The following is a 16,573-nucleotide window of genomic DNA, read 5'->3' as shown; positions in this document are numbered from 1 at the left end:
CTACGCCAGGGACTCAAATCCCCCCTGCTTAAGCAGCCTAGCCTACCTCAGCAGTACTGTATCATTTTAATCATTTTTAGTCAATTAGATTCTTGCTACGTAAGCTTAATCTTCTGAACATTCGAGACGTGTAGTCCACTTGTCATTCCAATCTCCTCTGCATTAGCGTAGCCTCTTCTCTAGCCTGTCAACTATGTGTCTGTCTATCCCTCTCTCTCTCTGCACAGACCATAAAACGCTCCACACCGCATGGCCTGCCACCATAATCTGGTGGTACCAGCGCCACAACGACCCACGGGAGTTCCAGGTCTCCGGTAGCCTCTGGAACTGCCGATCTGCGGCCAACAAGGCAGAGTTCATCTCAGCCTATGCCTCCCTCCAGTCCTCGACTTCTTGGCTCTGACGGAAACATGGATCACCACAGACAACACCGCTACTCCTACTGCTCTCTCTTCGTCCGCCCACGTGCTCTCGCACACCCCGAGAGCTTCTGGTCAGCGGGGTGGTGGCACCGGGATCCTCATCTCTCCCAAGTGGTCATTCTCTCTTTTTCTCCCCTTACCCATCTGTCTATCGCCTCCTTTGAATTCCATGCTGTCACAGTTACCAGCCCTTTCAAGCTTAACATCCTTATCATTTATCGCCCTCCAGGTTCCTCGGAGAGTTCATCAATGAGCTTGATGCCTTGATAAGCTCCTTTCCTGAGGACGGCTCACCTCTCTCACAGTTCTGGGCGACTTTAACCTCCCCACGTCTACCTTTGACTCATTCCTCTCTGCCTCCTTCTTTTCACTCCTCTCCTCTTTTGACCTCACCTCTCACCTTCCCCCTACTCACAAGGCAGGCAATACGCTCGACCTCATCTTTACTAGATGCTGTTCCTCCACTAACCTCATTGCAACTCCTCCAAGTCTCCGACCACTACCTTGTATCCTTTTCCCTCTCGCTCTCATCCAACACTTCCCCACACTGCCCCTACTCGGATGGTATCGCGCCGGTCCCAACCTTCGCTCTCTCTCCCCCGCTACTCTCTCCTCTTCCATCCTATCATCTCTTCCCTCTGCTCAAACCTTCTCCAACCTATCTCCTGATTCTGCCTCCCCTCAACCCTCCTCTCCTCCCTTTCTGCATCCTTTGACTCTCTATGTCCCCTATCCTCCAGGCCGGCTCGGTCCTCCCCTCCCGCCTCCGTGGCTCGACGACTCATTGCGAGCTCACAGAACAGGGCTCCGGGCAGCCGAGCGGAAATAGAGGAAAACTCGCCTCCCTGCGGACCTGGCATCCTTTCACTCCCTCCTCTCTACATTTTCCTCCTCTGTCTCTGCTGCTAAAGCCACTTTCTACCACTCTAAATTCCAAGCATCTGCCTCTAACCCTAGGAAGCTCTTTGCCACCTTCTCCTCCCTCTTGAATCCCTCGTCCCCCTCCCCCTCCTCCCTCTCTGCAGATGACTTCGCCAACCATTTTGAAAAGAAGGTCGACGACATCCGATCCCCTCGTTTGCTAAGTCAAACGACACCGCTGGTTCTGCTCACTGCCCTACCCTGTGCTCTGACCTCTTTCTCCCCTCTCTCTCCAGATGACATCTCGCGTCTTGTGACGGCCGGCCGCCCAACAACCTGCCCGCTTGACCCTATCCCCTCCTCTCTTCTCCAGACCATCTCCGGTGACCTTCTCCCTTACCTCACCTCGCTCATCAACTCATCCCTGACCGCTGGCTACGTCCCTCCCGTCTTCCCCCCTTAAAAGACCTAGATGCACTATTGTAAAGTGGCTGTTCCACTGGATGTCATAAGGTGAAAGCACCAATTTGTAAGTCGCTCTGGATAAGAGCGTCTGCTAAATGACTTAAATGTTAAATGCTTAAATGTTCAAGAGAGCGAGAGTTGCACCCCTTCTGAAAAAACCTACACTCGATCCCTCCGATGTCAACAACTACAGACCAGTATCCCTTCTTTCTTTTCTCTCCAAAACTCTTGAACGTGCCGTCCTTGGCCAGCTCTCCCGCTATCTCTCTCAGAATGACCTTCTTGATCCAAATCAGTCAGGTTTCAAGACTAGTCATTCAACTGAGACTGCTCTTCTCTGTATCACGGAGGCGCTCCGCACTGCTAAAGCTAACTCTCTCTCCTCTGCTCTCATCCTTCTAGACCTATCGGCTGCCTTCGATACTGTGAACCATCAGATCCTCCTCCACCCTCTCCGAGTTGGGCATCTCCCGGCGCGGCCCACGCTTGATTGCGTCCTACCTGACAGGTCGCTCCTACCAGGTGGCGTGGCGAGAATCCGTCTCCTCACCACGTGCTCTCACCACTGGTGTCCCCAGGGCTCTGTTCTAGGCCCTCTCCTATTCTCGCTATACACCAAGTCACTTGGCTCTGTCATAACCTCACATGGTCTCTCCTATCATTGCTATGCAGACGACACACAATTAATCTTCTCCTTTCCCCCTGACGACCAGGTGGCGAATCGCATCTCTGCATGTCTGGCAGACATATCAGTGTGGATGACGGATCATCACCTCAAGCTGAACCTCGGCAAGACGGAGCTGCTCTTCCTCCCGGGAAGGACTGCCCGTTCCATGATCTCGCCATCACGGTTGACAACTCCATTGTGTCCTCGTCCCAGAGCGCTAAGAACCTTGGCGTGATCCTGGACAACACCCTGTCGTTCTCAAATAACATCAAGGCGGTGGCCGGTTCCTGTAGGTTCATGCTCTACAACATCCGCAGAGTACGACCCTGCCTCACACAGGAAGCGGCGCAGGTCCTAATCCAGGCACTTGTCATCTCCCGTCTGGATTACTGCAACTCGCTGTTGGCTGGGCTCCCTGCCTGTGCCATTAAACCCCTACAACTCATCCAGAACGCCGCAGCCCGTCTGGTGTTCAACCTTCCCAAGTTCTCTCACGTCACCCCGCTCCTCCGCTCTCTCCACTGGCTTCCAGTTGAAGCTCGCATCCGCTACAAGACCATGGTGCTTGCCTACGGAGCTGTGAGGGGAACGGCACCTCAGTACCTCCAGGCTCTGATCAGGCCCTACACCCAAACAAGGGCACTGCGTTCATCCACCTCTGGCCTGCTCGCCTCCCTACCACTGAGGAAGTACAGTTCCCGCTCAGCCCAGTCAAAACTGTTCGCTGCTCTGGCCCCCCAATGGTGGAACAAACTCCCTCACGACGCCAGGACAGCGGAGTCAATCACCACCTTCCGGAGACACCTGAAACCCCACCTCTTTAAGGAATACCTAGGATAGGATAAAGTAATCCTTCTCACCCCCCTTAAAAGACCTAGATGCACTATTGTAAAGTGGCTGTTCCACTGGATGTCATAAGGTGAAAGCACCAATTTGTAAGTCGCTCTGGATAAGAGCGTCTGCTAAATGACTTAAATGTAAAATGTAAATGTTAAGCCAGTACATGTCCAGGCCCGTCTGAAGTTTGCTAGAGAGCATTTGGATGATCCAGAAGAAGATTGGGAGAATGTCATATGGTCAGATGAAACCAAAATATAACTTTTTGGTAAAACCCCAACTCGTCGTGTTTGGAGAACAAAGAATGCTGAGTTGCATCCAAAGAACACCATACCTACTGTGAAGCATGGGGGTGGAAACATCATGCTTTGGGGCTGTTTTTCTGCAAAGAGACCAGGACAACTGATCCGTGTAAAGGAAAGAATGAATGGGGCCATGTATCGTGAGATTTTGAGTGAAAACCTCCTTCCATCAGCAAGGGCATTGAATATGAAACGTGGCTGGGTCTTTCAGCATGACAATGATCCCAAACACACCGCCGGGGCAATGAAGGAGTGGCTTCGTAAGAAGCATTTCAAGATCCTGGAGTGGCCCAGTCTCCAGATCTCAACCCCATAGAAAATCTTTGGAGGGAGTTGAAAGTCCGTGTTGCCCAGCAACAGCCCCAAAACATCACTGCTCTAGAGGAGATCTGCATGGAGGAATGGGCCAAAATACCAGCAACAGTGTGTGAAAACCTTGTGAAGACTTACAGAAAATGTTTGACCTCTGTCATTGCCAACAAAGGGTATATAACAAAGTATTGAGATAAACTTTTGTTATTGACCAAATACTTATTTTCCACCATAATTTGCAAATAAATTCATAAAGAATATTACAATGTAATAATGTTCTGGAATTTTTTTCTCATTTTGTCTGTCATAGTTGAAGTGTACCTATGATGAAAATTACAGGCCTCTCATCTTTTTAAGTGGGAGAACTTGCACAATTGGTGGCTGACTAAATACCTTTTTGCCCCACTGTATATTGTATGTATATTTCTATTGACTGTAGGTGGCGTGTAGTAACTGGAAGAGGATCATGATCGTGCTCAGTGAGAGTCTGCTCCAGGAGGGAGTTCCGTACAGGGACCCTCTGGCGGTTCCTCAGGAGATGGTCCACAACAGCAGCCTCCACTTCACCTTCAACAAGTTCTGGAAACGCTACGGGAAGTTCTCACGACACCTGATGAAGGTCAGTTCACTTCTAATCTCTTACCTCTAACATGAACCCTGATGGTGGTCAGTTAACAGCTGACATGAACCCTGATGGTGGTCAGTTAACAGCTGACACGAACCCTGATTGTGGTCAGTTAACAGCTGACATGAACCCTGATGGTGGTCAGTTAACAGCTGACATGAACCCTGATGGTGGTCAGTTAACAGCTGACATGAACCCTGATTGTGGTCAGTTAACAGCTGACATGAACCCTGATTGTGGTCAGTTAACAGCTGACATGAACCCTGATGGTGGTCAGTTAACAGCTGACACGAACCCTGATGGTGGTCAGTTAACAGCTGACACGAACCCTGATGGTGGTCAGTTAACAGCTGACATGAACCCTGATGGTGGTCAGTTAACAGCTGACACGAACCCTGATGGTGGTCAGTTAACAGCTGACACGAACCCTGATGGTGGTCAGTTAACAGCTGACATGAACCCTGATGGTAGTCAGCTGACACGAACCCTGATGGTGGTCAGTTAACAGCTGACATGAACCCTGATGGTGGTCAGTTAACAGCTGACACGAACCCTGATGGTGGTCAGTTAACAGCTGACACGAACCCTGATGGTGGTCAGTTAACAGCTGACATGAACCCTGATGGTAGTCAGCTGACACGAACCCTGATGGTAGTAAGCTGACACGAACCCTGATGGTGGTCAGTTAACAGCTGACACAAACCCTGATGGTGGTCAGTTAACAGCTGACACGAACCCTGATGGTGGTCAGTTAACAGCTGGCACATTTGGTTTAATTTAATATATAAAGCTGAAAGTGATGTATTCAGTGCATTTGGAAAGTATTCAGACCCCTTTTTCCACATTTTGTTACGTTACAGCCTTATTCTAAAATGGATTAAATTGTTTTTTTCCCCCTCATCAATCTACACACAATACCCCATAATGACATCACAATACCCCATAATGACAAAGCAAAAAACAGTTTTAGAAATTTGTGCAAATATATTAAAAATAAAACTTCAATGTCATTTAAATAAGTTTCCAGACCCTTTACTCAGTAGTTTGTTGAAGCACCTTTGGCAGCGATTACATCGTAGAGTCTTCCTGGGTATGATGCCTTGGCACACCTGTATTTGGAGAGTTTCTCCCATTCTTCTCTGCAGATCCTCTCAAGCTCTGTCAGGTTGAATGGGGAGCATCGCTGCACAGCTATTTTCAGGTCTCTCCAGAGATGTTCGATCAGGTTCAAGTCCGGGCTCCGGCTGGGCCACTTAAGGACATTCAGAGATTGTCCCGAAACCCCTCCTGTGTTGTCTTGGCTGTATGCTTAGGGTCATTGTCCCGTTGGAAGGTGAACCTTCACCCCAGTCTGAAGTCCTGAGCGCTCTGGAGCAGGTTTTCATCAAGGATTTCTCTGTACTTTGCACCGTTCATCTTTCCCTCGATCCTGACTAGTCTCCCAGTCCCTGCCGCTGACAAACATCCCCACAGCATGATGCTGCCACCACCATGCTTCACCGTAGGGATGGTGCCTCCAGACATGACGCTTGGCATTCAGGCCAAAAAGTTCAATCTTGGATTCATCAGAGAATCTTGTTTCTCATGGTCTGAGAGTCTTTAGGTGCCTTTTGGCAAACTCCAAGCGGGCTGTCATGTGCCTTCTTACTGAGGAGTGGCTTCCGTCTGGCCACTCTATCATAAAGGCCTGATTGGTGGAGTGCTGCAGAGATGGTTGTCCTTCTGGAAGGTTCTCCCATCTCCACAGACGAACTCTGGAGTTCTTTCAGAGTGATCATCGGGTTCTTGGTCACCTCTTTGACCAAGGCCCTTCTTCCCCGATTGCTCAGTTGGCCGGGCGGCCAGTTCCAGGAAGAGTCTTGGTGGTTCCAAACTGATGAAGAATGATGGAGGCTACTGGGTTCTTGGGGACCATCAATACGGCAGAAACGTTTTGGTCCCTTCCCCAGATCTGTGCCTCAAGACTATCCTGTCTCGGAGCTCTACGATTCCTTCAACCTCATGGCTTGGTTTCTGCTCTGACTTACACTGTGGGACCTTATATAGACAGGTGTGTGCCTTTCCAAATCCTGTCCAATCAATTGAATTTATCACAGGTGGACTCCAATCAAGTTGTAGAAACATCTCAAGGATGATCAATGGAAACAGGATGCACCTGAGCTCAATTTCAAGTCTCATAGTGAAGGGTCTGAATACTTATTATAAATAAGGTATATCTGTTTTTATTTGTAATACATTTTAAAACATTTCTAAAAACCTGTATCAACTTGTACCTTTGTCATTATGGGGTATTGTGATGTCATTATGGGGTATTGTGATGTCATTATGGGGTATTGTGATGTCATTATGGGGTATTGTGATGTCATTATGGGGTATTGTGATGTCATTATGGGGTATTGTGATGTCATTATGGGGTATTGTGTGTAGATTGAGGGGGGGGAAACATATTGAATCCATTTTTAAAATAAGGCTGCAACGTAACAGAATGTGAATACTTTCCGAATGCACTGTGTATTTGTTTTGAAGGTGGTTTTAATAAAGGTGGTTTTGTTTATTGTCAAGGTGAAGCTCCAGAAGTACACTAAGTTCCTGTTCGTCAGAGATCCGTTCGTCCGCCTCATCTCAGCGTATCGGAACAAGTTTGAGCAGCCCAACGAGGAGTTCTACCGCCGATTCGCTCTGCTCATGCTCCGTCGCTATGGTAACCACTCTGAACCTCCCGCGGCAGTGGGCGACGTTCCCTGCGGGAATCCGCCCTCCTTCTCAGAGTTTGTCCAATACCTACTGGACCCCAAGACGGAGAGCGACGCCCCTTCAACGAGCACTGGAGACAGGTCTACCGGCTATGCCACCCCTGTCAAATACAGGTAATATATGAAAATACTAGATTATTATCCAATGTCTAAGAATAAGTATTTTGGCAGAAGTAAGGGCCAACAAGATCCACCTTCTTGTGAAAGAAGAGTGAACTCTGTTATCTAGCCCAACATTCTGCATTTATCAGACCAGCAAACATCAGTCCCCACTACTTTACAAATAACATGGATTCTACTATTGTACCAGTGCAGTAGAGGTCCTTAAGATAGGACTGATTGATCCTGTGGCTCAGCTGCATCTCCAACAGCCATTCAGAAAGCTTGTATACATGTGTTACCCATTTCTCTCTAGGTTGTATTGAACATGTTCAGTCATAAGGACCATTCATCAGAGGACATGTCACTGTGTAAATATGCTTCCCATTGTTTTTTCACCTTTGCCAATGGGTCAGCCATGTCATCTAGTAGACAAGAATATAAGGGAAGTCAAGCCTTTTCTATTGTTTTGTGTAAGCAGCAACCTTTCAATTGGGTTGGTAGTCAGACAACTCTGCAATTGTAGGGATTTCCAAACCTGTGTCTTGAGGCAAATCAAATGTTACAGACAGATGTTCAAAGATATCAATTTTGGACCTGTCAACAAAACAAATTGAAAACTACCCCTGTCTACTGAGGGTAAATATTGGTATTTTATTTGTAAAAACCAGTATCCCCTTTGTCATTATGGGTTATTGTGTGTAGATTGATGAGGCAAATGATGTTGCAAAAGCAGCAGCTACTCTTCCTGGGGTCCACACAGAGCACACAGCACAGAACACACAACACAGAGCACACAGCACAGAACACATAGCACAGAACACACAACACAGAGCACACAGCACAGAGCACAAAGCACAGAACACACAACACAGAGCACATAGCACACAGCACAGAACACACAACACAGAGCACAGAGCACAGAACACAGAGCACATAGCACAGAGCACAGAACACAGAGCACAGAACACAGAGCACATAGCACAGAGCACAGAACACACAGCACAGAACACACAACACAGAGCACACAGCACAGAACACACAGCACAGAGCACACAGCACAGAGCACATAGCACAGAGCACAGAGCACAGAACACACAACACAGAGCACAGAGCACAGAACACACAGCACAGAGCACACAGCACAGAACACAGAGCACACAGCACAGAGCACACAGCACAGAACACACAGCACAGAGCACACAGCACAGAACACACAGCACAGAGCACATAGCACAGAACACAAAGCACAGAGCACACAGCACAGAACACACAACACATAGCACAGAACACAAAGCACAGAGCACACAGCACAGAACACACAGCACAGAGCACACAGCACAGAACACAGAGCACACAGCACAGAGCACACAGCACAGAACACACAGCACAGAGCACACAGCACAGAACACAGAGCACAGAACACAGAGCACAGAACACAGAGCACAGAACACACAGCACAGAACACAGAGCACACAGCACAGAGCACACAGCACAGAGCACACAGCACAGAGCACACAGCACAGAGCACAGAACACACAGCACAGAACACACAGCACAGAGCACACAGCACAGAACACACAGAACACAGAGCACAGAACACAGAGCACAGCACAGAACACACAGCACAGAACACAGAGCACAGAACACAGAGCACAGAACACACAGCACACAGCACAGAGCACACAGCACAGAACACACAGCACAGAACACACAGAACACAGAGCACAGCACAGAACACACAGCACAGAACACAGAGCACAGAGCACAGAACACAGAGCACAGAACATGATACAGAACGTTGATAGACAAGAACAGCTCAAGGACAGATCAACATACATTTAAAAATGGCACACACAGCCTACATATCAATACACACACACAGCCTACATATCAATACACACACACAGCCTACATATCAATACACACACACAGCCTACATATCAATACACACACACAGCCTACATATCAATACACACACACAGCCTACATATCAGTACACACACACACACACACTATCTAGGTCCAATAGGGGAGAGCCGTTGCATTATCTGTTTCTTGAAACCAAGTTTGCTGTTCATTCTCTCACTATGAGACGGAAAGGGATACTGTTAACAAAGAAGAAAACAGACAGCACAGACTGATGCTGGTGCGTGCTAGTCAATTTGTTTGGGTTAACTTTCTCTCTGTCTCTCCCCCTCTCTCCCCTGCCCCCTCCCAGTATGACTTTGTGGGTCAGCTGGAGACGGTTGAGGAGGATGCTGAACAGCTGCTGAGGGTTTTGAAGGTGGACAACGTGGTTGACTTCCCCCCCTCTCACAGGAACCACACGGCCAGCAGCTGGCAGGAGGACTGGTTCAACAGGGTGCCCCTAGTGGCCAGGAGGGGTCTCTACAGGCTGTATGAACCAGACTTCAGACTGTTTGGCTACTCCAGACCAGACTCCCTGCTAGACTGACTGACTACAACTACACTCAGAAAATGGCTTTCTAAAAGGGCTCTTTTCTTGTCCCCATAGGAGAACCCTTTTTGGTCCCAGGTATAACTTTTGGTGGTGAAACAGGTTCTACTTAGAACCTTTTAGTGATGAAACTGTTCCACGTAGAACCTTGAATTAATTAAACCGTTCTACTTGGAACCAAAAATAGCTATTGTCAGTGGGTTCTCCTATGGGGAAAATCGAAGAATCCTTTATGGTTCCAGGTTGTACATTATTTTCTAAGACCAGCCAGCCAGAGTGCTGCATCTTCTGCTCCTGTTCTGGACTCAGCAGGAGAACAGAGGAAAGTTAGAGTTAGGTTCAACTTCCTTTGGAGAAGACTTGGACTCCTGACTGCTGGAACCCTGGTGGCTTTGATGTCATCATGGAACCCTGGTGTCTGTCATGTCATCATGGAACCCTGGTGTCTGTCATGTCATCATGGAAACCTGGTGTCTGTCATGTCATCATGGAACCCTGGTGTCTGTCATGTCATCATGGAACCTTGGTGTCTGTCATGTCATCATGGAACCCTGGTGTCTGTCATGTCATCATGGAACCCTGGTGTCTGTCATGTCATCATGGAACCCTGGTGTCTGTCATGTCATCATGGAACCCTGGTGTCTGTCATGTCATCATGGAAACCTGGTGTCTGTCATGTCATCATGGAACCCTGGTGTCTGTCATGTCATCATGGAACCTTGGTGTCTGTCATATCATCATGGAAACCTGGTGTCTGTCATGTCATCATGGAACCCTGGTGTCTGTCATGTCATCATGGAACCTTGGTGTCTGTCATGTCATCATGGAACCCTGGTGTCTGTCATGTCATCATGGAACCCCGGTGTCTGTCATGTCATCATGGAACCCCGGTGTCTGTCATGTCATCATGGAACCCTGGTGTCTGTCATGTCATCATGGAACCCCGGTGTCTGTCATGTCATCATGGAACCCCGGTTTCTGTCATGTCATCATGAAACTCCGGTGTCTGTCATGTCATCATGGAACCCTGGTGGAACCCTGGTCACTACTGATCATCCTATGAGGAGTTGGACTGTTTGGGAATTCGTTGTTTTCTAGTTGTTTTTAATGTTCACTTATTTTCCAGCGTTAAAGTTAAGTATGAAAGGGATTTTTTGGTGTTTTATGTTTTAATGTGGAAAGGAAATGCCTTGTTTCACAGTGACCGATGCCAACATTATCACCCTTCTATAAGGAAGCCATCAGGACCTGAGGAGTTGTAGGCTTATGTTGAAGGGAATGATTTTCTGAAACAAACCCAATGGGTGTGCTACTACTGGAAGCATGGGGAAACATGTTACATGTTACCGGTTAAAAAGAGGAAGACAGGGTTAGACAGGAGGTTAGGGTTAGACAGGAGGTTAGGGTTAGACAGGAGGTTAGACAGGAGGTTAGGGTTAGACAGGAGGTTGGGGTTAGACAGGAGGTTGGGGTTAGACAGGAGGAGGTTGGGTTTAGACAGGAGGAGGTTGGGGTTAGACAGGAGGAGGTTGGGGTTAGACAGGAGGAGGTTGGGGTTAGACAGGAGGAGGTTGGGGTTAGACAGGAGGAGGTTGGGGTTAGACAGGAGGAGGTTGGGGTTAGACAGGAGGTTAGGGTTAGACAGGAGGTTAGGGTTAGACAGGAGGTTAGGAGGTTAGGGTTAGACAGGAGGTTAGGGTTAGACAGGAGGTTAGGGTTAGACAGGAGGTTGGGGTTAGACAGGAGGAGGTTGGGGTTAGACAGGAGGAGGTTGGGGTTAGACAGGAGGAGGTTGGGGTTAGACAGGAGGAGGTTGGGGTTAGACAGGAGGAGGTTGGGGTTAGACAGGAGGAGGTTGGGGTTAGACAGGAGGTTAGGGTTAGACAGGAGGTTAGGGTTAGACAGGAGGTTGGGGTTAGACAGGAGGTTAGGAGGTTAGGGTTAGACGGGAGGTTGGGGTTAGACAGGAGGTTAGGAGGTTGGGGTTAGACGGGAGGTTGGGGTTAGACGGGAGGTTGGGGTTAGACGGGGGGCTGGGGTTAGACGGGGGGCTGGGGTTAGACGGGGGGCTGGGGTTAGACGGGAGGCTGGGGTTAGACGGGAGGCTGGGGTTAGACGGGAGGTTGGGGTTAGACGGGAGGTTGGGGTTAGACGGGAGGTTGGGGTTAGACGGGAGGTTGGGGTTAGACGGGAGGTTGGGGTTAGACGGGAGGTTGGGGTTAGACGGGAGGTTGGGGTTAGACAGGAGGCAGGGTTAAACAGGAGGTTGAAAATGAAAAGTTTACACAGCAAAGTATTTTTGTAAATAATAATTTTTTTAAACTCATTTTTCAAATAAACAGAACATCTGTATATTTGAGGTCTTAAAGGGATGACCTGTCTGTCGGTCTTAAAGGGATGACCTGTCTGTCGGTCTTAAAGGGATGACCTATCTATCGGGCTTAAAGGGATGACCTATCTATCGGGCTTAAAGGGATGGTGTCAGTGTTTTATGTACCTTGCTGATGCTATGTAATAGGGTTGTATAGGGGTATGCACAATGATAGTCTGTGTTTACTGTGAACTGTTGTCTGTTATTTCATGATAATGATCTGTGCCACAAACCTCGCCATTCACAGAGTAGAATCTACATGTTGGGTTAGAGTGTTTCCATCTGACAGGACATCAACAGGATTGTTCTAGAATCCCTTAGAGCAGAATAATCATGTTGTTCTAGAATCCCTCAGAGCAGAATCAGCATGTTGTTCTAGAATCCCTTAGAGCAGAATAATCATGTTGTTCTAGAATCCCTCAGAGCAGAATCATCATGTTGTTCTAGAATCCCTCAGAGCAGAATCTTCATGTTGTTCTAGAATCCCTCAGAGCAGAATCTTCATGTTTCTCTTCTATACAGAATGACTAACATTATTCTGATGTGGGTCCATGTCTTGATTTCAGTATTCTAGTTTTATTGGATTTCAGAATTATGTATATTTCATCAGGATATCATGTGAGAAATATAAACTAAGGCATGAACCAAGTCTGCTGCTGTGTTATCACCCTGACCCCTAACCCTGACTTGTTAAGGCCAGTTGCCACATATGGATCCTTTGGTGTTAGACTGGTGATGATTGGGTCCATCCCTTAATCCAACACACACAAACATACACACACTTTTACCCTCATCATATGCTGCTGTTTCTCTGTTCTTATTTATTTTATTAACTTTATATATAGATTTTCAGATATAACAACAAAAACAGTACAACACCAGCCACTCATTCTCCCATCCATCCCCTCGCTCCAACCCTCCAAACCACCCACCCACCAAGGCATCTATAAAAGTTTGATCAAATCAAATCAAATTTGTCACATACACATGGTTAGTAGATGTTAATGCGAGTGTAGCGAAATGCTTGTGCTTCGAGTACAGTATATACATATGAGATGAGTATGTAAACAAAGTGGCATAGTTAAAGTGGCTAGTGATACATGTATTACCTAAAGATGCAGTAGATGATAGAGTACAGTATATAATGTACGTATACATATGAGATGAGTAATCTAGGGGTGTAGACATTATATTAAGTAGCATTGTTTAAAGTGGCTAGTGATATATATTTTCCATCAATTCCCATTATTAAAGTGGCTGGAGTTGAGTCAGTGTGTTGGCAGCAGCCACTCAATGTTAGTGGTGGCTGTTTAACAGTCTGATGGCCTTGAGATAGAAGCTGTTTTTCAGTCTCTCGGTCCCAGCTTTGATGCACCTGTACTGACCTCGCTTCTGGATGATAGCGGTGAACAGGCAGTGGCTCGGGTGGTTGTTGTCCTTGATGATCTTTATGGCCTTCCTGTGACATCGGTTGGTGTAGGTGTCCTGGAGGGCAGGTAGTTTGCCCCGGTGATGCGTTGCAGACCTCACTACCCTCTGGAGAGCCTTACGGTTGTGGGGCGGAGCAGTTGCCGTACCAGGCGGTGATACAGCTCGACAGGATGCTCTCGATTGTGGATCTGTAGAAGTTTGTGAGTGCTTTTGGTGACAAGCCAAATTTCTTCAGCCTCCTGAGGTTGAAGAGGCGCTGCTGCGCCTTCTTCACGACGCTGTCAGTGTGAGTGGACCAATTCAGTTTGTCTGTGATGTGTACACCGAGGAACTTAAAACTTACTACCCTCTCCACTACTGTTCCATCGATGTGGATAAGGGGGTGTTCCCTCTGCTGTTTCCTGAAGTCCACAATCATCTCCTTAGTTTTGTTGACGTTGAGTGTGAGGTTATTTTCCTGACACCACACTCCGAGGGCCCTCACATCCTCCCTGTATGCCGTCTCGTCGTTGTTGGTAATCAAGCCTACCACTGTTGTGTCGTCTGCTAACTTGATGATTGAGTTGGAGGCGTGCGTGGCCACACAGTCGTGGGTGAACAGGGAGTACAGGAGAGGGCTCAGAACGCACCCTTGTGGGGCCCCAGTGTTGAGGATCAGCGGGGTGGAGATGTTGTTACCTACCCTCACCACCTGGGGGCGGCCCGTCAGGAAGTCCAGTACCCAGTTGCACAGGGCGGGCTCGAGACCCAGGGTCGTGAGCTTGATGACGAGTTTGGAGGGTACTATGGTGTTAAATGCTGAGCTGTAGTCGATGAACAGCATTCTCACATAGGTATTCCTCTTGTCTAGATGGGTTAGGGCAGTGTGGTTGAGATTGCATCGTCTGTGGACCTATTTGGGCGGTAAGCAAATTGGAGTGGGTCTAGGGTGTCAGGTAGGGTGGAGGTGAAATGGTCCTTGACTAGTCTCTCAAAGCACTTCATGATGACGGAAGTGAGTGCTATGGGGCGGTAGTCGTTTAGCTCAGTTACCTTCGCTTTTTTGGGAACAGGAACAAGAGTGGCCGTCTTTGAGCATGTGGGAGCAGCAGACTGGGATAGGGATTGATTGAAAATGTCCGTAAACACACCAGCCAGCTGTTCTGCGCATGCTCTGAGGACGCGGCTAGGGATGCCATCTGGGCCGGCAGCCTTGCGAGGGTTAACACGTTTAAATGTTTTACTCACGTTGGCTGCTGTGAAGGAGAGTCCGCAGGTTTTGGTAGCGGGCCATGTCAGTGGCAATGTGTATTGTCCTCAAAGCGAGCAAAGAAGTTGTTTAGTTGGTCTGGGAGCAAGAAATCTGTGTCCGCGACGGGGCTGGTTTTCTTTTTGTAGACCCTGCCACATACATCTCGTGTCTGAGCCGTTGAATTGCGACTCTACTTTGTCTCTATACTGACACTTAGCTTGTTTAAATGCCTTACAGAGGGAATAGCTACACTGTTTGTATTCGGTCATGTTTCCGGTCGCCTTGCCATGATTAAAAGCAGGTGTTTGCGTGCTTTCAGTTTTGCACGAATGCTGCCATCAATCCACAGTTTCTGGTTGGGGAAGGTTTTAATATTCACCGTGGGTACCACATCACCGATACACTTGCTAATAAACTCGCTCACCGAGTCTGCGTATACATCAATGTTATTATCTGAGGCTATCCGGAACATATCCCAGTCCACGTGATCGAAGCGATCTTGAAGCGTGGAATCAGATTGGTCGGACCAGCGTTGAACAGACCTGAGCGCTGACCACAGGTTCACCCAATGTGACATAATAATGAAATGCTGACTACAGGTTCACCCAATGTGACATAATAATGAAATGCTGACCACAGGTTCACCCAATGTGACATAATAATGAAATGCTGACCACAGGTTCACCCAATGTGACATAATAATGAAATGCTGACTACAGGTTTACCTCTCAACAATTTTGTATTTTATTTAACCTTTTCTTAATTAGGCAAGTCAGTTGGGAACAAATTGCTATTTACAATGACGGCGTACCCCAGCCAAACCAAGACGACGCTGGGCCAATTGTGTGCAGCCCCTACTGGGGACTCCCAACTATTTTGTGGCATCTAACCCAGCGTCGCCATCTTGCACACCTTGTGTGAGGTGTGTGCAGGCATTAATCTGTGTGTGTGTGAGGTGTGTGCAGGCATTAATCTGTGTGAGGTGTGTGTGTGTGTGTGTGTGTGTGTGTGTGTGTGAGGTGTGTGCAGGCATTAATCTGTGTGTGTGAGGTGTGTGCAGGCATTAATCTGTGTGTGTGTGAGGTGTGTGCATGCATTAATCTGTGTGTGTTACAGCAGGTCTTGCTCCACCCAGACAGTCTTCCTCTGTTCCTCCTGGATTCTGTCTTTCACCACTCTGATGAGGTCATCAGGCCCAGCCCATTCCTCAGGCTCCAGACACGCATAGAGACACGGAACACTCTCCAGCTCTCTCTCTCTGCTCCGACACACTCTGACAAACTCCTCCTCACTGTCCACACGAAGGGGCAGCTTCCTGTTGGAGACAGAGGTGAGGGGTTAGGAACACTCTCCAGCTCTCTCTCTCTGCTCCGACACACTCTGACAAACTCCTCCTCACTGTCCACACGAAGGGGCAGCTTCCTGTTGGAGACAGAGGTGAGGGGTTAGGAACACTCTCCAGCTCTCTCTCTCTGCTCCGACACACTCTGACAAACTCCTCCTCACTGTCCACACGCAGGGACAGCTTCCTGTAGGAGACAGATGTGAGGGGTTAGAGGTGAGGGGTTAGGAACACTCTCCAGCTCTCTCTCTCTGCTCCGACACACTCTGACAAACACTTCCTCACTGTCCACACGCAGGGACAGCTTCCTGTAGGAGACAGATGCAAGGGGTTAGAGGTCAGAGTACCTTAGCTTCCTGATGTTCTTGTCACAGATCTTGATGTGGATGATGAT

At 48.2% G+C, this 16,573-nt stretch overlaps 1 protein-coding gene across 1 annotated transcript; it reads left to right on the top strand.

Moving 5' to 3' along the window:
- Positions 1 to 4,257: 4,257 nt before the first annotated feature.
- Positions 4,258 to 9,819, top strand: LOC135566629 (carbohydrate sulfotransferase 12-like). Its single transcript, XM_065014299.1, is given in 4 exon segments — positions 4,258 to 4,485; positions 7,054 to 7,290; positions 7,293 to 7,358; positions 9,565 to 9,819. Coding segments are annotated over 4 exon segments (693 nt in total). The 5' UTR covers positions 4,258 to 4,332; the 3' UTR covers positions 9,802 to 9,819.
- Positions 9,820 to 16,573: the final 6,754 nt, after the last annotated feature.

The sequence above is a fragment of the Oncorhynchus nerka genome, unplaced genomic scaffold, assembly GCF_034236695.1.
Source record: "Oncorhynchus nerka isolate Pitt River unplaced genomic scaffold, Oner_Uvic_2.0 unplaced_scaffold_3936, whole genome shotgun sequence".
In the NCBI taxonomy this organism is placed as follows: Eukaryota; Metazoa; Chordata; class Actinopteri; order Salmoniformes; family Salmonidae; genus Oncorhynchus; species Oncorhynchus nerka.
Note: the sequence above shows the minus strand (reverse complement) of the source record. Positions and strands in the feature narration are given on the sequence as shown.